Genomic DNA, 21,464 nt, shown 5'->3' with positions numbered 1-21,464 from the left:
TTGGGTCATTGGCAGGAGGGGGCAGAGGACCCTACACAGGACCCTGCGCATTGGTCTTTCTGGACCCCGTGGGCATATCACCAAGTGCAAGGGGCTCCACCAGCGGCCTCTCGCTCGGCACAATCTGAGCCCAGAGTTCCGGAGGCCACCATCTCCCGTCCTCCCCCAAGGGGCATGGAGGCTCCCGTGCTGACACCAGCACAGGCCCCAGATCCTGGGGCAGGGGATCCTTCACATCAGGGACCCTTAGAGACGGACCCTCATTTGGATCCCTTACCCCCTGAGGCATCCTCCTCGTCTTCCCTGGATGAGGTGGTGGTGGGCACAACAGCTTCTGGCCCACCCCCAGTAGATCTCCGTGCCCACCAAGACCTATTACGTAGGGTGGCACGCAATATGGACCTGCAAGCAGAGGAGATAGTGGAGGTACAGGACCCGGTGGTGAGCATCCTGTCGGCTGATGCCCCATCCCGGGTGGCGTTACCGCTAATTCGTACGATTCAGGCTAAGGCCAATACCATATGGCAAACCCCTGCCTCCATCCCACCCACTGCCAGAGGTGTAGAGAGGAAGTACTTTGTCCCCTCCAAGGACCATGAGTACCTATATACACATCCTCCACCGTGTTCAATAGTAGTGTCCTCAGTGAACGCAAGAGAGCGCCATGGTCAGCAGGCGGCAGCGCCCAAATCGAAGGACGCCAAATGCTTTGATTTGTTCGGACGTAAAGTTTACTTAGCGGGGGGTCTGCAGCTCAGAGCCACGAACCAACAGGCGCTCTTGAGCCGCTACAGTTACAACCCATGGAACTCCATGGGTAAATTCAAGGAGTTGGTTCCCCAGGACTCGAGAGAAGAGTTTAGGGCCTTAGTGGAGGAAGGTAAAAAGGTGGCTAGGACCTCCTTGCAGGCCTCCCTAGACACAGCGGACTCGGCCGCCAGAACACTAGCATCTGGAATAGCCATGCAACGCGTCTCCTGGCTCCAGGTTTTGGGGTTACTGCCAGAACTGCAGCAGACCCTGCAGGATCTGCCTTTCGAGGGACAGGGATTGTTCTCGGACAAGACGGACTCTCGTTTGCAGAGCCTCAAGGACTCCAGAACCATCATGTGCTCCCTGGGGATGCATGTCCCAGGACCCCAGCGCAGGCCCTTTAGGCCTCAGCCACAAAGGTTCTACCCTCCTCCTCGTCTGAGACAGGACTTCCCCAGAAGGCGGGGACGAGGTGGTAGACGGAGGTCGACCGGCCCCCTACCAGGTCAGAACCAAGGCCCTCCTAGACCACCTTCAGGCCCTAGGCAAAATTTTTGAAGGTGCGTTCGAGGACGGCGTACTAGCCACTACCCAGGATCCATTTCCTTTATTTCAGGATCGCCTCTCCCGTTTCCACCGTGCTTGGTCCCTTATAACCTCGGACCGTTGGGTTAGGTGGAAAGGGGATACGCTCTCCAGTTTTCTTCGTCCCCCCCCCCCGTCCCTCTTCAGGGACCCTTCTCACGAGCATCTCCTTATCCAGGAGGTTTTTGGGCTCCTCTCTATGGGGGCCATAAAGGAGGTTCCATCGTATCTAAGGGGCAGGGGGTTTTACTCCCGCTACTTCCTGATCCCCAAAGCAAAAGGGGGTCTGCGACCCATTTTAGATTTATGCGGACTCAACAAATTCATAGTAAAGCTGAAGTTTCGCATGGTCTCCTTGGGGACCATCATCCCTTCCCTGGATCTTGGGGACTGGTACGCCGCCCTCGAGATGAAGGACGCATATTTTCATATAGCAATCTACCCCCCGCATAGGCACTTCCTGCGGTTTGTAGTAAACAAGGTGCACTACCAATTTGCCGTCCTTCCCTTCAGCTTGTCTGCAGCTCCAAGCGTCTTCACCAAATGTATGGCTGTCGTGGCAGCATACCTTCGTCGTCAAAGGATACAGGTGTTCCCGTATGTAGATGACTGGCTGGTGCGCGGCCGCACCAGAGAGCAGGTTCATGTTCACGTTCAGATAATACTACGAACATTCCACAAGTTAGGCATTCTGCTCAAGGAAGAAAAGTCCACTCTGGAGCCAACCCAGAGAATAGAGTTTATCGGGGCAGTCTTAGACTCCACACTCGCCAGATCTCTTCTACCAGACGCTCGGTTCCACGCCATCACAAACATCCACGGACTCCAGGTCTTCCCGATCACCACGATAAGGACGTGTCTCGGCCTGTTGGGACACATGGCCTCCTGCACTTATGTAACCAGGCATGCCAGACTTCGGCTTCGCCCACTTCAGGCCTGGGTATCATCGGTGTACCGTCCTTATCGGGACAACCTGAGCATGGTGGTCATGGTTCCGAACCCGGTTTTGACCTCTTTCAACTGGTGGCTGGATCACAAAGCGGTTTGCGCAGGAGTGCCATTCCACGCCCCGCAACCCTCCCTGCACCTGGTCACAGACGCTTCATCTCTAGGTTGGGGTGCTCACCTCGGGGAGCACCATACCCAGGGCCTGTGGACCACATCCCAAATGGCTCTGCACATCAATGTTCGAGAGCTGATGGCGGTGCGCCTAGCCTGTCAGGCATTTCTCGGTCTCCTACATGGCCGTTGCGTGTCAGTCCTCACAGACAACACCACGGCCATGTTCTACATCAACAAGCAAGGAGGAGCCCGGTCGTCTCTCCTATGCCAAGAGGCCATTCTCCTGTGGGAGTTCTGCATTGCCCACTCGATACATCTCATGGCATCGTTCCTCCCTGGAGTCCAGAACACTCTAGCAGACCGTCTCAGCAGATCCTTCCAGACACACGAGTGGTCGATTCGCCCGGATATCATCCATTCCATCTTCCAGAGGTTGGGATTTCCCCAGGTCGACCTGTTCGCCTCACGAGCCAACAGGAAGTGCCATGTGTTCTGCTCCCGCCAAGGGCGATCTCTGGGCTCTGTCGGACGCTTTCCTCCTATCGTGGAGAGACCAGCTGTTCTATGCTTTCCCTCCATTCCCACTGGTCCACAGGGTACTGCTCAAGCTACGCAGAGACAAGGCGCGTATGATTCTAGTCGCTCCAGCTTGGCCAAGACAGCACTGGTACACCACGCTTCTGGAGCTATCGGTACAAACTCCGATCACGCTTCCCTTGTGCTCAGACTTGATCTCTCAGGACCCCGACCTGCAATCACTCCACCTTACGGTGTGGATGCTCCGTGGCTGAATCGGTGAGAGCTACGATGCTCACATCCCGTGCAACAGATTCTGCTGGGAAGTAGGAAGCCCTCTACACGGACCACTTACTTAGCCAAGTGGAAGCGTTTCTCCTGTTGGTGTGAGCAGCGAGCCACGCCCCCCTTGCAGGTGTCAATTCCACTTATCCTTGAATATCTCCTATCCCTAAAACAGCAGGGCTTGGCGATATCTTCGGTCAAGGTTCACCTGGCCGCTATATCGGCGTTCCACCCAGGAGAACACGCTTCCTTGGTCTTCTCTAATCCGATGGTCGTCAGATTCCTCAAGGACTTAGACTGTCTATACCCACAGCAACGTCAACCGCTTCCGGCGTGGGATCTTAACCTGGTTCTCTCCAAGCTCACAGGGCCCCCGTTCGAGCCATTGGCTACCTGCTCACTCCTTTACCTATCTTGGAAGACAGCCTTCCTTGTAGCCATCACTTCAGCAAGGCGTGTTTCTGAAATTAGGGCACTCACGTCTGAGCCTCCATACACAGTCTTCCATAAAGACAAGGTGCAGCTTCGCCCCCACCCTGCCTTTCTTCCCAAGGTGGTATCAGCTTTTCATGTGAACCAGGATATATTTCTCCTAGTCTTCCATCCTAAGCCGCACGCCACGCGCCAAGACCAGCATATGCACTCCTTGGACGTACGCAGGGCCTTTGCTTTCTATATTGAGCGTACGAAGCCGTTTAGGAAGACGACGCAACTCTTCGTTGCAGTGGCCGACCGGATGAAAGGCATACCGGTCTCCTCGCAACGTCTCTCCTCTTGGATCACGTCCTGCATTCGTGCTTGCTACGACCTGGCCGATGCCCCAACGCCACACCTCACCGCCCACTCCACGGGGGCCCAAGCCTCCTCAACTGCCTTCCTGGCTCAGGTTCCGATCCAGGACATTTGTAGAACGGCGGTTTGGTCATCGGTCCACACCTTCGCCGCTCACTATGTGCTTGTACAGCAGTCCAGATACGATGCTGCATTCGGGTCAGCGGTTTTGCACACGGCAATGTCTCACTCCGACCCCATCGCCTAGGTAAGGCTTGGTAGTCACCTAATTGGAATCGATATGAGCAAGCACTCGAAGAAGAAAAAATGGTTACTCACCTTTGTAACTGTTGTTCTTCGAGATGTGTTGCTCATATCCGTTCCAAACCCGCCCCCCTTCCCCACTGTCAGAGTAGCCGGCAAGAAGGAACTGAGGGGGCGCTGGGTCGGCTGGGGTATATATCCAGCGCCATGAAGGCGCCACTCCAGGAGGCTCCACAGCCGACCCACCGGGTGTTGCTACGGTAGAAAATTCTCCGACGATCGTGCACGCAGCGCGCGCACGCCCTAATTGGAATGGATATGAGCAACACATCTCGAAGAACAACAGTTCAAAGGTGAGTAACCGTTTTTTACTCTGGGTTAATTAATAAACAAAAGTGATTTTATTACGTATAAAAAGTAGGATTTAAGTGACTTCAAGTAATAACAGACAGAACAAAATAAGTCACCAAGCAAAATAAAGCAAAAACACACACGTCTAAGCCTACTACATTAAGAAACTGTTTACAGGTAAAATCTTACCCTCAGAGATGTTCCAATAAGCTTCTTTCACAGACTAGACTCCTTCCTAGTCTGGGCCCAATCCTTTCCCCTGGTACAGTCCTTGTTAGTTCCAGCAGACATCTCAGGTGGTAAGCAGGGGCCTCCTTTTGTCCTGCTCCACCCCGTTATAGCTTTGGCACAAGGTGGGAATCTTTTGTCTCTCTGGGTTCCCGCCCCTCCTTCTAAATGGAAAAATACCAGATGGATTTCATTATCAGGTGACATCACATGTCGCTGTAAAACCCCTAGCTGTATGCACAATAGCGTGTTCACACTTGCGGCGCTATTCGGGGTACGTCTTCACTACCTGCCGTATCGGCAGGTAGCAATCGATTTATCCGGGATCGATATATCACGTCTCGTTAAGACGCGATATATCGATCCCCGAACGCGCTCACCATCGACTCCAGAACTTCACCAGAGCGAGTGGCAGTAGCGCAGTCAACGGGGGAGCCGCGGACATCGATCCCACGCCATCTGGATCCCAGGTAATTCGATCCAAGATACTTCGACTTCAGCTACACTATTCGCGTAGCTGAAGTTGCGTATCTTGGTTCGACCCCCCCCACCCCTAGTGTAGACCAGCCCTCGGAGCAGTGCACTCTGGGCAGCTATCCCACAGAGCACCTCTTCCTCTTTTGCCACTAAGACTTGTGGGAAGGCAGAAGGGGTCGCTGGGCATCCTGGGTCCTGTCCCAGTGCCCCTTGATGCATTGCTTCCCATCCCAACAATCGCTGTGCTTCTGTCCGCATTTGGTGCCATCTTTCAACGGTTTGTGTACTACGCACTCTGCCCTGCCTCTTTTGGGCTGCAGGAATGGATCCCAGAGCTGTTGACCTCGCACTGACCAACACGTCACGAGTGGCAGTGAAGTTATTCCTTAAACTACAAAGGCAAGAGGAGTGTGACATTGATCTCGCCACGAGATTGCTTGTGGCATTCATGGAGGTGCTGACCACAGTGGAATGCCGCTTTTGGGTTCGGGAAACAAGCACTGAGTGGTGGGATCATATCATGATGCATGTCTGGGATGACGAGCAGTGGCTGCAGAACTTTCTCATGAGGAAAGCCACATTCATGGGACTGTGTGATGAGCTCGCCCCAGCCCTGCGGTGCAAGAACATGAGAATGAGAGCTGCTCTGCCGTTGGATAAGTGCATGGCGATTGCGCTGTGGAAGCTGGCTACTCCAGACTGCTACCGATCAGTCGCTAATCAGTTCAGAGTGGGAAAGTTGACCGTTGGAGTTGCGCTGATGGAAGTGTGCAGGGCCATTAATCGCATCCTGCTCTGAAAGACCGTGACTCTGGGCAACGTGTGTGATATTGTGGGTGGCTTTGCACAAATGGGCTTCCCTAACTGCAGAGGGGTGACCAATGGCACGCACATTCCAATTCTGGCACCAGACCACCTAGCCACCGAGTACATTAATCGAAAGGGGTATTTCTCAATGGTTCTCCAGGCGCTTGTGGATCACGGTGGGCATTTCACAGACATTAACGCAGGCTGGTCCAGAAAGGTGCATGACACACACATCTTTCAGAACACTGGTCTGTTGAGGAAGCTGCAAGCAGGGACTTTCTTCCCTGACCAGAAGATCACTGTAGGGGAAGTCGAAATGCCCATTGTGATCCTGGGAGATCCTGCCTACCCCTTAATGCTGTGGCTCATGAAGCCATACATGGGGCAACTTGACAGCAGCAAGGAGCGGTTCAACAACAGGCTGAGAAAGTGCAAAATGACTATGGAGTGTGCATTTGGCCATTTAAAAGCCCGCTGATGATGCCTGTATGGGAAGCTGGACATGGCCGATAACAATATTCCTATGCTTATAGCCGTGTGCTGTACGTTCCATAATGTTTGTGAAGGGAAGGGTGAAAGCTTCACTCAGGGTTGGACCGCAGCGGCTCAGCACCTGGAGCCAAAGACCAGCCAAAGAGGGGCACAGCGTGGGGCTGGCACACAAGCCAACAAAGTATCCACAAGAGTCTTTGCAGTGGAGGTGGGTTCGCCACTGAGTATCACGTCCAGCTCTTTGTAGAACCGGCAGCTCGCGGGCGCAGCACTGGAGTGGCAGTTTGCCTCCTGAGCCTTGTGGTAGGTGTTCCGCAGCTCCTTCACTTTGACCCTGCACTGCAATGTGTCCCAGCCATGGCCCCTCTCTATCATGCATCTAGAAATCTGTCCGTAGGTACCATAATTCCTATGGCTGGAGCGCAGCTCGGACTGCACAGCCTCCTCTCTCCAGATGTCGATGAGGTCCAGCAGCTCGGCATTGCTCCAAGCGGGGGATCGCCTGGTATGTGGAGCAGGCATGGCCACCTGGAAAGATGTGCTGAGACCACTGCACACATCGCCAAGCAAACAGAAAGGGACTTTCAAATTTGCAAAGGAATGTATGGGTTGGGGCTGACGGTTGGTCACCTGAGGGCAGGGCAGTAGAGTTAAAACCGATGGCCAGAGAGGTGAGAACAAGCATTGTGGGACACCTCCCATAGGCCAATCTCAGCACTGTAATAGCCACGGTGTCTACACTGGCACTGCAGTGCTGTAGCCCCAGCGCAGAAAGCTCTACGCCTCTCGTCAGGGTGTTTTTTTTAGAACGCTGCATCTGCGCAGTTTCTGCGCATTAAATGGCTTGGCAGGGTGTACAGCTCGGTAGTTACAGCACTCAAAGCTGCTTTACTGCGCACAAACTTGCCAGTGTAGATGGGTCATAGAGAAATCAAAAGAGAAAAGGCCCTTTGGATTCACACTTCCTATTTCTTCTGCAGGAGCAGCATTGCACAGCGGGGCATGAAAATTTGGACGACATCTGACTGCTCGCTCACTGAATGCTGATAGTTCAGTGTATTGTGTGGGTAGGGATATTTCCCCTGACATCTTATGGATTTGAGGTTCCTGCCACTTGTCTATTCCTTTATTTAGTGACCTTCTCTGTTAGGCCCACATTCAAAAAAGTGTCCCTCGTCATGGCAGCACTAAAAGCGGGTGCTTATGTCCCATTGGTATCAATGGAACATAAGCACATGCCTGAACTGAGCATTGGCCTGCTAAACCCAGGGTTGTGAGTTCAATCCTTGAAGGGGCCACTTAGGGATCTGGGGCAAAATCAGTACTTGGTCCTGCTAGTGAAGGCAGGGGGCTGGACTTGATGACCTTTCGAGGTCCGTTCCAGTTCTAGAGATAGGATAGGATATGCTTTTGTGCTGTCATGAATCAGGCCTTGATTTTTTGTCATAATCCCCCTAAACTCTGCAGAGAGAGAGAGAGTCCAACCTGTAGAGCTGATATTTCTTCCAGATGAGATGGACCATTCATGAATACTGTTCTCATCAGCAAAGGAAGTTGCAGGTTAATTGTGGGTAACATGGATAGATTTGGTGGCTACCACTTCTGGAAATTTTGACAGCACATTCTCCATGGCATTGACCTAAAAACTTATCTGACTGTCCCATTGGAGAGTTCTCTATCCAAATCCTTTCCTCCCAGAGTCTTTTTTCTACCTTCCAAAGGGTTAATGCCCTGCTCTCTCGCTCTCCCTCACTCTCCACAAAGCCTCACAACATTTTTCGTGCTGCGTAAGGCTGTAGACAGCAGGGAGCAGCTTCTCTAAGTAACGAGCTACCCACACTGGTTCTGCAGACAGAAGGGACAGCGTTGAGCTCATGTCTGCCACTCTGTTCTGGAATCTGCCCATTCTTGCCAGCACCAACAGGCGGAGGGATGAGCTAATCATTTCCAAGCCCAGTGTCTAAAAGGGGTGGGGGTGGAGGACATGGGAGGGCTAAACAAGTTCATTGAACTGCTTTAGTCTTTATTTTCAGCCCCTGCAGAGACTCTTTCACACCAACCCATTCACATTCAGACCCTGCTGGCAGAAGAACTGGGATGCAGCTTGGACTAGCCACCAAGCGACATCTGGACATAAGTAGTCATATATATGGGCAGAGTCAAGTCATTACCCATATAAGGCTTGATTTTCAAGGGTGTTGAGCACCTGCAGCTCCTATTGATGTCAGCTGGAGTTATGACTGCTTGGCTTCTCTGATAATAAGGCCCAAGGTCTATCTTTAGGTTGCCAGGTCTCTATCTTCTTTCTTGGAACCTAGACGGCTCTCCCAGATGCCACAATGCTAGGTCCCTTCCATATTACATCTCTCTATGTTTGTAGCCTGACTTGGAATGAAACTGGTTCATTCCATTGTGCTCTCAACCTGTCTGCCCTGCTAACAGGGTAAAACAGCCCTGTCTGAAATGGAATAACTCTGCCGAAGAGTCTAAGAGGATACTTCCTTAAATTAAATACAGTTAAAAATCCTATAATTACAACAATTATTAACGCTATTTACTAGGCCAAGTTCACAGAGCATTGGAAACATAAACATGGAATATATAGAAACCACATCGTTGTAAAGTACCCAGTGGATTTGCTTGTGTTTGAGGGAAACTTTGTTACAGAGAAAGAGAGAGATGAAGTTAAAAGATCTTTTGCACGTCTGTTCTGAGGCCTGTAATTAAAAAAATTACACTGGTTAACTGTCTGGCCGTCCCTCATGCTTCATTTAAAAGGACCTCAGCCTTTCCATGGGTATAGGCTGATGTGACCCATCAGTAACTGATTTGGGCATGAACATATGTGTTACATCACTGCCATTCCATGCTGCCATGCGTGCACACACACATGCGCACATACATAGACATGCACACACACATACACACACACAGAGCTGCCAGTGGTCCAAAGTCCCAGCTTGTGGTTGTATTCTTTCTGTTGTGCTTGGAGCAACTGTAGTTACAAATCTGGAGGCAAGTAATTAAAAGCAAGAACTGATTGTGTTCAGCATAAGATAAATTTAACTGAGCTTCATTGAAACTGCAAGAGCAAGGAGTGCAGTTGTCTGACTCCACAGAAACCCCTCCTAACTAATTCTCCCCAGTAGGAGCAGGCTACATCATCAAGAAGAACTCTTATTGGCTGATCATGCCCTAAGGGCGTGACACTTGTGTGCTGTTTTCACATAACTGCTCCACAGCAAGGCGTAGTTCTGTCTAAATCAAGACCTCTTCACCAAGTCCAGATGGCCCATAGGTATCGCATAGGACCCCTTTTTAGTTCTGGGGCAGTTAACTTATATAGATTCATCCTTCCACTCCCTAACTGCAAATTATTTCCGTCTCTTTAAAGGCAAATAAAATTAAGGAAAATAACAGTGAAATTTCTAGCATATGTTAGCAGCAATTTCAAGTGTACCTGCTATAACATCCCTGTGGACTCCGTGCCATTTCCTTATTGGATCTTGTACAACATTCATTCTTTGGACCCTGCACAACCAGCAGCAAAAGAAATGTAACTTTTGCTCCAACACACCTTTCCTTAACAGAGTGTGGCCTCTGCAGTGATGGACACTTCAGAATTAAATAGAAAAGTTGCAGGGATCTATTGAGCAAAGGGCCCGATCCAGCTTCCACTTCAGTGGGAATTTTACCATTTACTTCAGTAGGAATAGAACTGGGCCCTGATTTCTCTTTCCCTGGAGCAGGAGGCTATTGGCACTCACCGGGTTAAGAGACACAAGCAAGGTTAATGTCTCATGCTGCAACTAGCGGATGATGCGTATGAGAATTAGAGGGGAAAGTTGCTGTCTGAGGGGAAGTGTGCTTCAGATTTTTTCAGGGGTCCATTAGTTATTTTTCCTAAAATACAATAAAAACACTCTGCCACTTCCCCAGGTCTAGCCCACTGCTTGGGACCAGCTTGTTTGATATAGTGGTCATAGGTGAAATCCACTCCAATGTAGAGACCGAGGCATGGCCCAAGTGAAGTCCCACTTCAGCCACATGTGTTCCTTCCATCCTTTCCCCATGCAACCCGGCCACAATAGCAGTCAGCGGGCCGGAGCCACTCCCATTAGAGCGCCCTCTGTGCAGCAATGACAGGTTGTTCTCCAGGAAGTGGAATACACATCCCTTCCCCTTAATCAGAAACAGCTAAAATTTTCTGCACAAATCCCAGAGGGCATGTGGTGGGATAATCCAGATGAGATGTGAGAGTCTTGGGGGCCTCTGTGAGGCCAAGCCCCTTCGGGGCCTCTGAGATGGAAAGGGTTGATATTACCAATATGACGCTGTGTTTAGGGAGAGGCAAGCTATTGCTGTTCTGGTTCTCCTGGGTGGTACTTTTGGATAGGCGTCTTTTTAGGTGATCAAGCAGCAATAAACAGTGATGCACATGTAATACAAACAGACCCTTGTGGTGGGCGGGCGGAATCAAACCTGGGATCTCTAGAGCTTAGTGCATGAGCCTCTACTGCATGAGCTAAAAGCCATATGGCCCTTAGCTAAGGCTGTAGAGCAGACTCATTAATCTCTCTCTCTAAGTGGTCTCAGTGCCACTAGATGGGACAGAACACCACACGCAGGAGGTGTGTGGGTTACACACACAATGCCCTGGGAGTAGTCAGGAGGAGCGGAGAATCCCCTTTGTACTGTGTGGTTTGTCCGGTAGAAGTTGGGTGCGGTTCATCACATAGGGATAGGTGAATCTCAATTGTTCAGAGATTTGACTCAGATAAGCACCCAAGATGCACATCTAAACGAGCCGGCCCCCCTCCATTGTTTCAGCTGGACAAGAGTCTTGTGAGAGTAAAGATTCCTTCTAACCTATGTTCTATGATCCTACTAAAGGAAGGGAGTGTGAACTCTACATAGCGCATGGATTCTGTCTGGAAAAGAGACCGCTTGCAAAGGAAAATTATTTGTTCTTTCATTTTTGGTTGTCTTTGTATTACATTTTTACAAAGTTAACAACTCTTTCTCTCCCCCCACAAAAAAACCCTTTCCCCTTCCCTCTATCACCCCAACCAACAGCAATATAGTACACAAACCCAATCCTTCAGCTAAGCACAGCATACAAATCCAAACCACTATAATATATATGCATCCTCAGAGTATTATCTTGACATAGCCTGCTAGACATTTCACACCCTTTATAACATTCACCCCTATTTGATTCTTAATAAAGTGACCTGCATGGAAAAATTGTTAAAATTCAGCATCAACATTTCTCAGTTCGTATACCAGAGTATGAGGCCAACAATGAAATACATTCTGTCATAGAATCATAGAATATCAGGGCTGGAAGGGACCTCGGGAGGTCATCTAGTCCAACCCCCTTCTCAAAGCAGGACCATCCCCAACTAAATCATCCCAGCCAGGGCTTTGTCAAGCATGACCTTAAAAACCTCTAAGGAAGGGGATTCCACCACCTCCCTAGGTAACCCATTCCAGTGCAATGTAGAGAAACCAAATATACCACTGTCTCAATCCTGCTTTAAGTGAAATCAATAGGAGTTTGGCTATTGATTGCAAACTAAGTAGGATCAGACCCTTTCTCTGTGGCTGATCCACTAATAAAAACACTTATTCACATAACAGATGACTTACTTGTGAAGGACCCAGTCCTAAAGTATCTACTAAGGGAAAACGTGCATTGAAATCAAAGACGGGCTTTGCTGACATAAAACGTGAGTAAGGATACAGAATCTGGTCCAGAAAGAGAGAAATACCCAAATTCCAATGATATCCCATAGTCCAAGATTAAAAAGATCTGTAAATCCCAGCCATTTTATACATGTTGATCATGTGTTAGAGGGGAGGAAAGACATTTTTACTCTGCTAACGAGGCACCTAGGTAATGACTTTTAGAGGTGAATAACAAGTTATAATGTAGCAGTTTGTGAAGGATTAAAGGAGGCTAAGAAAGACAAACAATGATTAATCTTAAAGTAATTACTATTTTTGTCTCTGTATAAGTAAAAATTGGTGTCTGTCCATGTCTTCCTGACATACACATAAAGAAATTAGATAGAAATATAAATACTCTTGCTGGAAGGTTACAATGTAACACTACTTTATTTCTTAGAATTTATAACAATAACATACATAAACCCCAAAACAGAGAGACAAAACAGGCTGCTCCCTAAAAACACTTTACTCCCAACCACTTTACTCTAGGCTGGCTTTCAGCAGAGCAAATGGACTGTGATCACATGCTTCCATACAGAGCCCCTTAGCCTGCGAGCAGAACCAAGAACCCGCCCCCCTCCTCCTCCCCACACACCCAGAGATGGCCCCTACCCTGAAGAGCTTACAATCTAAATGGGCAAGACAGTACAAGAGTGGGACTAAAGAAGTATTATTATCCCCATTTCACAGGTGGGGAACTGAGGTGCAGAACAATGAAGTGACTTGCTCACAGTCACACAGAGCAGGGAACTGATCCAGCACTCCTAATTCACAGTCCTGTGTGTTAATCAAAAGACCATCTTCCCTCTCTTATCGTTTTTTTTTTTATTTAAAGAAATCACTTACTTAGCTGCCAAGTCCAGAATTCAGTTGTCCTTGTTTCACCCGCATGTCACTGATGAAACTTCCACCTATATGTCCATCACTTTAAGAAGATGCGTTTTCAGGAGTTACAAGGGAACACTCATTATTTCCAGCGCTTGCGATTTTATTGTGAGTCTTGCAATATTTGGGTGTTTTCTTAAAGCCCCAGCTCCTGGAGTCATGATGTTATGTGAAAACCTTGGCTTTCGTTTAAATCAAAGTAAGTTTCTAACCCTTTGGTTGGAGAGAAAAGCTTGCAAATGTGAATCCAAAAGGCTCAATAAACAGAAGGCAAAAAAAAAATTCTTCACAATTTATTTTTTTCTTAGTAATCCCTTGATTTTAAGCCAATCTCCTGATTTTGTGGCCTGACTCATCATTTTTTTTGATGGCTTGGGGTTGGTAATACTGGAACACAAAATCCAGAGCTCAGGACTTGCCAGGTAAGCAAAGGAGAAGCTGATTCTCAGAGCAAATTGCCTGCATATGTAACTCTGTTTATAATTGCTAAGCATGCCCATATCGGACAAGCTGTGGGGTACAAAAAGACATTCTGATCACTAGCTCTGATTGCAGAGAAGAGTAAGAAAAATCCTTTTGAGATGTCTCCATCATAAAAAGGAACAGTTCATCCTAACTAGTTTGGGACATGGCCCTGGAGTACTCAGTCAACCCACACTGGCTTCCCTTGAATGTCTGATGCAGAAAAAGGCTGCCTAACTCAGCTTGGCCATTTGAAAATATTGGAAACCTGAGTGCTTCAGAGTTGTTTGGAAGGTAACAGTTGTTTTAAAGATGCTCAGTTAATTTCCCAGGGTATTAAATCAACTCTTAAGTGCAATAAAGAGCCTAGTTCACAATGACTTTTAAATGTCCCGGTCTGTGTTTTCTAACAGCAAAACAAATTCTTTCCCTCCCCTTCTATATCATCAAAGTTGGCCCTTGCTTAGGCTGCATTTATACTACAGATTTCTGCTGGCATAGCTACATCAGTCCTTGTGCAAAGGGTTCTGATCACTGACTGTGCTGGCAGAAGTCCCTTGTGTAGATGCAGCTATATTAGCAAAGTTGTGCTTTTAGCATTATAGGTTGTTTTGCTTATTGGGGACAGTTTTATTATATAGAACTAAGTGCAGCTTTGCCAGTATAGCAGCGTTCACACTAGGAGCACTTTGCCAGTGTAGTATACCAGTACTCTTATACTGGCAGAGCACTCCTAGTGTAGACATGGCCTTAGAAGTCTCCTAAGAAGTGTTAGCTCCCAGTGAGAGGCTGGAATAATGGCAGGTATTTCCAAACACTATTGAGAAAAACACTCTATTCTACAAGCAGTTTCACTGATGATTTCTGTAGGACTTTACAGACAAAGGCTCTCTCAGGTTGAGTGAAAGTGGCACAGTTGGGTCCTTGCTACTTACCTAGCTACAAAGTCTAAGGTCACTGGAGTTTTCCTTGAATGATTTGGGATCTTTGCAGTCCCTTAAGTTTTATTGTATAAAAGCTTTCATCTTGATTGAATGAGAGATGAAGGGGTAACTGAGCACAAACCCCTTTTGCTGGGCTTTTCAGTAAATCCCATATTTTGCACATGCAACTGCATGCATGTGCATTCTCAATTTTCAGCTGTCAGATTGCTCCAGTGAAAATATTCCAGTGTATTTGCCCATGTGCTTGCATCTAAGTACATGCGCTTGTGTCTGCCCTCTCTCCGGGTCTGTGTTCAGATGATTAGCCCGAGCCAGTGCCCAGGCCACAACATCCATTTTGCTGTTTGTAGTGCACTAACTCGAGCCGAGCTAATACATGTCTGTCTATCCGGGTCGGGAGGCTCCCTCCCTGATGCATTGGAGACAGACCCTTCTAGACTTCAACCGGTTCAGCTTCTGTTGCATTTCTAGTACTAACTTCTACTGCAGTTAGAGGAACCATGCTCACCAGCAGAAGATTAGACATTAGACATTGCAGCACCTTGGAGTTAAAGGGAGGGATGGACTTCCTATACTTTTATATAACTTTTTCTTTTTTAAAAAAATCTTTTAATCTTCACTTTTCTCAGCCTCTCTGGGTTCTGACCATACAGGAAAGTTGTGGAAATCTTGCACAAAATCTCACCCTATTTGTTAGTCCAGTTTAGCATTCTAGATGTTTTAATAGGAATCCAAACTTCTGGATGCTTATTTGCATGGAATCTTGGAGCATTTATTCCCACCCCTCCTCAAATTATTGGTTAAAACCTTTGCAAATGTCATGGACTTCCAATTGAAATGAAATTGGTGGACTTCTGTTCTGTTTAAATTCTTCCATGTGAGTGGAAACAACTAGTCAGGAAAAAATGTGTCTTTTTGGATGTGGTGATTTTAATTTGAGATCCTTTATTGTTTCATTTTCAAAAACCAAGTGATGCAATACAAATTAATTTTAAAAGCAGAAATTAATTAGGGTATACTAAAACTTAGCTCACTATAACTCATTTGTCTATCTTGGGCCTGATTCTCCTCTTCCTCAGGGGTGTAAATCAAGAGTGACTCCGATTAAGTCAATGGAGCTACACTAGTGTAAATAGAAGGGAAATCAGGCTGTGTGTTCTCAAACTTGACCATATTTGACAGAAAAGGTCTAGTTAGGTAAATAAATTACTGTAAATAGATGGATTCTCAGTGGATAGGTTTTTAGAAGTGCACAGCACTGGGCTAACTTCTTCTCTCTTTGAAGACAGAGCAGATTTAGACCAACACTGAGTGCTTTTGAAAATCCCACCCTAATACTGAAGGATGGGCTTGTGATCCAGGTGCTGGACGAGGACCCAAGAGATCTAGATCCAATTCTAGGCTCTGCCACAACCTTACTATGTGACCCTGAGTAATCTGTCTGCATCCCATGTTTGTGGGAGGAGGCCTGTGGCTGGGCGACGACTCACCAGCACGGCGCCTCCTGCTGGTCTTCCTGGGAATTAGCGCTTCCCCCTGCAATTTGGGCCTCCCTACCCTGGGGAACCCCCAACCCTCTATCCCCACCTTGCCTCAGCGGCTACTGCCAGTCACCATCTAGCCCCTGCTCACTGGGGCAGACTGCAGTCTGTAAACCTCTCATTATCAACGAGGGGGTTAGCACCTGCTGCCTTTGCCTATCTCTGGGCTGTCCCTCTGCAGCCCTAGTACCCTTTTGTGGGCCTGTAACTTGGTCTGCAGCCTGGGGCCTTGCTAGGCTGGAGCTCCCCAGCTCCTTCTGCCCTTCCCCAGCACTGCTCCTCCCTAGGTACCCTCCTCAGCTTCCCAGGCAGCCAGGTCCTTCTCTCGCTCTAAGAGACTGGAGAGAGAGTCTCTCTGTCCTTCTGGCCCACCACCCTCTTATAAGGGCCAGCTGGGCCCTGATTGCACTGGCTGCAGCTGTGGCTGTTTTCCCAATCAGGCCAGCCTTTCCCCTGCCACAACCCTCTCCCAGGGCTGTTTTAACCACCCCACTACAAGGCCAATACTTCCCCATGGTGTTATATAGGTTCATGGGTGCAGGTGAGGCTCCCAGAAGCTGTGATGATGAGACCAACATAGACCCACCGACATTCCTGGTAGTGTTTACAGGCCAGATTTCTGCCAGCTGCTGCTCCTACATTGTGCATCATTATCTCGCTCTCTCTTGTTCCTCCATTTTCCAGGTCTTCCTTGCCTAAGATGACACAGCAGATGCGGGACATTCAGCTGGCCCAGGCCAGGAAGCCACCAGGACCCTCCTCCCCGAATGCCGCCAAGAGGCTTTACCGCAACCTCTCAGGGAAGTTCCGTGTTAACTACACTTCATTCGATGAGGGCAGCTTGCCAGGGAGGAGTGAGAAGGAGAAGCTACGCAAGACCTATCTTGTGAGTGCTCTGGGCTTGCGGGTGTTCATACCAAAACGCAACCCTGTGGTAACGCTGGGTGTACCCCATGGTGTGGCCTATACCCCATCCTTCGTGCACACACCCCAGCAACAGAGTTGGCTGGATGTCTGGGGGGTGAGGGGAGAGCAGAGTGAGCCACAGTAAATTCTGTCCCTCCTGGAGCAGGTGAATCCAGTTCGGAATGGTTCCTCAGGATAGGGTCATTTGCACTTTCTTAAAACAAAGGATTAGTATTGTCAGCTCCTTGGGGCAGGGACTGTCGTTTGGTTCTGTTTGTACAGCGCCTAGCGCAGTAGGGTCCCAGTCCATGGCTGGGGCTCCTCAAGGCTACAGTAATACAAACCAATCAGTACAGGCCTAGGTGCCTGACAAATCCACTGGCATTCTGTACACTGTATTAGGCATGGAACAGCTGTGGATAACGAGCCCCTTTGCCTAAGGGTGTTGTGAGTCAAGGATCAGCCCCTCTGGTAGAGACTGGCAATAGACCCCATTCCATACCTACTGCCCTTTCAGAGCCTGTTTTGTGGATAGGCGTGAGGCTCGGCACTCCATCCACCTGGCGCTAAATACACTGAGAACCCCGTGTAATGACTTGGAATAGAGCCTGGCCAAATCTCAGTGAGGAAAGCGGGGTGAGGCTGCAATGCCCAGCACCCCGGGCTCAGTGGGCCCCATTTCTTGTGTCATTGCAGTTTCAGAGCAATGCGGCTCTCTTTGAAGCTGTTGAGCTGCAGGATCTGGACAGAGTGCAGGAGCTGCTAAAACAGTACAGCCCAGAGGAGCTGGACCTTAACACCCCAAACAGCGAGGGGCTGCTGCCGCTGGATATCGCCATCATGACCAACAATGCCCCCATTGCCAGGATGCTGCTGCAGGCCGGAGCCAAGGAGAGTCCACACTGTAAGTCACCATTACAGGGTATTTTTCTCACCCCCTCCTGCTATGCTGTGTCTCACGTGCTCTGTCTTAGATGCTAATGGAGCTCCGCTTACCGTAGCATCTAGGCACCCTAGTGCCTGGGCCAGTGTCTTCCTCTTTGAGAGTCCACTCTGCTCCACTGAGCCAAAGGAAGAAGGCAGCGAGGACCTGGGGAAGGCTGACAGGAGGAGGCTTGTAGTGCAAGGAGTGGTGCAAAGGGAGACATGTGAGATCCTGAGGGTTAGCGGGAAGGTGGATGCATTGGGGTGACACAAGTCCCCAAACCCAGTGGCCTGATCTAAAACTAGGAGAGAACCAGACAGCAGGAGAGGTCAGGAGAGATTTCTGTAAGGCCTTCCTGTGGAATGGACAGCCAACGGCTGCAGGACAGGCTGAGCTGGGAGCATGTGTGTTTCTAAAGAGAGCACAGTAGGATAGGCAGGTGATGGCATTGGGGGAGGCCAAAGGAGGAGGCCTAAGTGCCCCTTCTGTCATAGGTGATTGCCCTCCTGAGACTGGCAGCATGTGTTTCCTGAGGGAGGGGCAAGTGAATGTCTCTTTGCAGTGCCACTCCCAAAGCTTGCCACTTGCTACCCTTTGCTGGCCTCAAGGCACATTCAGCTGCTTGGTGAGGTGGAAGGGGACTGCTCTGTACAGCAGAGGGTGGGAAGATGGAGCTAGGAGATCATCCCAGCCTCTCCTGGACCTCTTGTGATCTCACAGTCTCTGCCAGATAAAGGAGCTGGTGGGTAAAGACCTCCTGTGTCGTTTGCTCAGCATAGAGGTGTGGGGATTGAGTGTCCCATAAAGAGCCATGAACGGTTTGTCCAGTGCCATGGGAGAATGAGGTTCCCCTGTTTAAATGAAGTTGCTTAGTTAATCTGTACAAGGGGGTGCCCTGTTAAGCATTTATCACTCTGCCTTCAAGGATAGAGGAATATTCTGACCCCCAGCAACGAGGCTGTGCTGTATTGGGGACTGGGCTGGGAGTGGGCCCATGCAGACAGCATGTAGTGGGGATAGCTGGCAGAAGAGCAGACAGAGACCAGGAGTTCAGATAGGCAGGCTCCTTTGCCTCCAGTGGAGTCAGGAAAGCCTGCAGGCTCCCCTGGGCAGGGTGGACATGGCTTAGAGCAGCTGTGAATATCAGAAGGTATCATCCCATGTAGAAAGCCAAATCACTCTCACAGATGGGAGAGTTGAAGGCAGGTTGTGCTGCAGCTTATTGACTCATCTGCTTGGCTTGATGGAGGTCTCATTTCATACAACGGCCTCTGTTCTGAGCAGGAGGAAATACCAGCTAGCGGCAGGGAAAGGGGTTGGCTTCATGTTTTAAGGGGGTAATAGAAGAATGATCACAGTTGCTTTCTGCAGACAAACAGCACGACTCCCACTTTTCCTGGACTGTGGGGTATTCCAGAGCAGGCACATTGCATTGTGGTGGGTGAATCTCAGAAGGGTCAGAGAACATAGTCAGTCCTGATCAGCACCCAGCCATTCAGACGCTGATCCCAGTTCTCCAAGCCAGCTGAGTTTGTGTAATAGGGCCAGGGGAGCTGGTGGGAACAGGCTGTCTCAAGGGTGCTCACCCTGCCACTTGCCCTGGGAAGTGGCCAAGTGCCTGGGAGTAGACAACAACCCTTTACTCTCCAGAAAGCTTTAGTTTGGAGCCATAGGCCAGCTCCTGCAGCCTGCGGGAAGGACATGAGCGCTAGTCTGGGACACTACACCAAGGGGTGGGGACGGGGAGGCAGCCTGGCCCGTAGATCTGTGATTACATGGATCTCCTGGCTGGAGGGGCAGCACAGGGATCACCTCCTAAAGCCCTGTTCAAAGCCCACTCACTCCAGCTGTGTGCATGGGAGTGAGGATTTGAACCCAGGTAGCTCTGGGGCATTGGTCATGGCCATTGCCGATGATGCTGCCTGGAGGATGTGATTCAGGCCAAGTAGCTGATGGACATATCACAGTGTAGATAAGGGAGGAGCACAGGGTGCAGCGTAGAATCAAAGACGTGTTGGGGGCTTGCGTGCAGTGGGCTCGACCTAACTGTCCTGTCTTCTTTCCCTTTCACTTCCCTGCCCCTGGCAGTCATGAGCCTAGAGAGCCGCACCTTACATCTGACGACGCTGGTGCGGGAGGCAGAGCAGCGAGTCAACGAGTTCACCGTACAGGTGGCGAATGAGACGCCCAACACTGACTGCTCAGAGAAGGAGAAGCAGCTGAAGTCCTGGGAGTGGCGCTACCGGCTTTACAAGCGCATGAAAGCTGGTTTTGAGCATGCCTGTGAGTGCCCCATGGGCCTGCAGGGGGTGGGGATGACAAGCACCAGCACAAGGAGCAGGAGGGAAGTGGTGCATGGCTGGGGAGTGGGACTCGGGGAAGAGGGTTGCATGGAGCTGGGGGGATTGCCATGGGAGCTGCAGATTGATACTCTCCCGGATAGTCACAGCAGAGTGCACTCCGCCCTGAGCCTCCCCATGACTGGACACTTCTGTACCTACCCCTGTCCTTTCTGTTCCCAGGTGCGCCGGACCCACCCGCTAATGTGCACCTGTCTGTGGCCAGCAGCAGTTCTGTGCAGGTTACCTTCGGGGAGCCCCTAAGTATCAACTCAGCTGTTGTCACCAAATACAAAGGTGAGGCCATGGGAGAGCCACGCGCCCGTGGCCCCTACAGGACGCCAGAACAGGGCAGGCCTAATGCTCCCGTGTTCAGGGGTAGAAGGCAGCATGGTCTGATAGTTAGGGCACCAGGCTAGGAGTCAGGAGAGCTGGGTTTTATTCCCAGCTCTGCCAGTGACTTTCAGTGATCTGGGGTGAGTCATTTTCCTCTCCCCATCTGTACAGTGATAGTGGTACTAAAGTGTTTGGGAACTATAGATGGAAAGAGCTCCTGTGATATCCGAGCCTGTGATTTCACTGCGGACCAGTGATCTCTGCTATGGCTTGAGGCAAGGGTTTTTTTGCCTCCCTCCCCCCTTCTTCAACACAACTGTTGATAAGGAATAAAAGTCCACAGGTTAGTTGCGTGGCAGCCTGGTTATTGCTGATGATCCCTTTCCAGTCATACTAACTGACACCAGACACTGGGCATTAATGGGCATTAATGTCCACAGGAATAATGTTGTAATGACATTATTAAGCTTGTGTGAGGGAATCTCAAATTCCAACTCAGGATGGGCCCCTAGCAAAACCCTGGTCCAATAACCCTGGAAACGTCAGGAAGTTTGTCTATATATTTGAACTTTGCAGCTGGCCCGACCCTACTCCGGGCTGAACCAGGATTCGTACACACCCAGACAGAGGAGAAGTTTGGGTCTGGAGCTGAACTTTGCAACCCTGTCTCTTCCTCGGGTTGATCTCTGGATCCCACAGGAACAAGGCCCATTTGGCGCTAGCACCTGCTCCTGCAGAGGGATTTCCGATCCCTCCTTTTCAATCTGGTGTGTCCTCTAATATCTTTGGTTTTCTTTTACCA

At 49.7% G+C, this 21,464-nt stretch overlaps 1 protein-coding gene across 6 annotated transcripts in view; it reads left to right on the top strand.

The window, feature by feature from the left end:
• LOC128844813 (ankyrin repeat and fibronectin type-III domain-containing protein 1-like) overlaps positions 1-21,464 on the top strand; it is a 601,031-nt gene that overhangs the window by 554,562 nt on the left and 25,005 nt on the right. For all 6 annotated transcript variants that reach the window (XM_054042827.1, XM_054042826.1, XM_054042824.1 and 3 more), the window contains 4 exons: positions 16,841-17,042; positions 17,759-17,966; positions 20,076-20,270; positions 20,510-20,623. In XM_054042827.1, coding sequence (XP_053898802.1) covers positions 16,841-17,042; positions 17,759-17,966; positions 20,076-20,270; positions 20,510-20,623 — 719 coding nt within the window. The remainder of the gene's footprint in view (positions 1-16,840; positions 17,043-17,758; positions 17,967-20,075; positions 20,271-20,509; positions 20,624-21,464) is intronic.

The sequence above is a fragment of the Malaclemys terrapin genome, chromosome 10 (assembly GCF_027887155.1).
Source record: "Malaclemys terrapin pileata isolate rMalTer1 chromosome 10, rMalTer1.hap1, whole genome shotgun sequence".
NCBI classification, from domain to species: domain Eukaryota; kingdom Metazoa; phylum Chordata; order Testudines; family Emydidae; genus Malaclemys; species Malaclemys terrapin.
The sequence above is the reverse complement of the archived record's forward strand: the minus strand, read 5'-3'. Positions and strand labels throughout refer to the sequence as shown.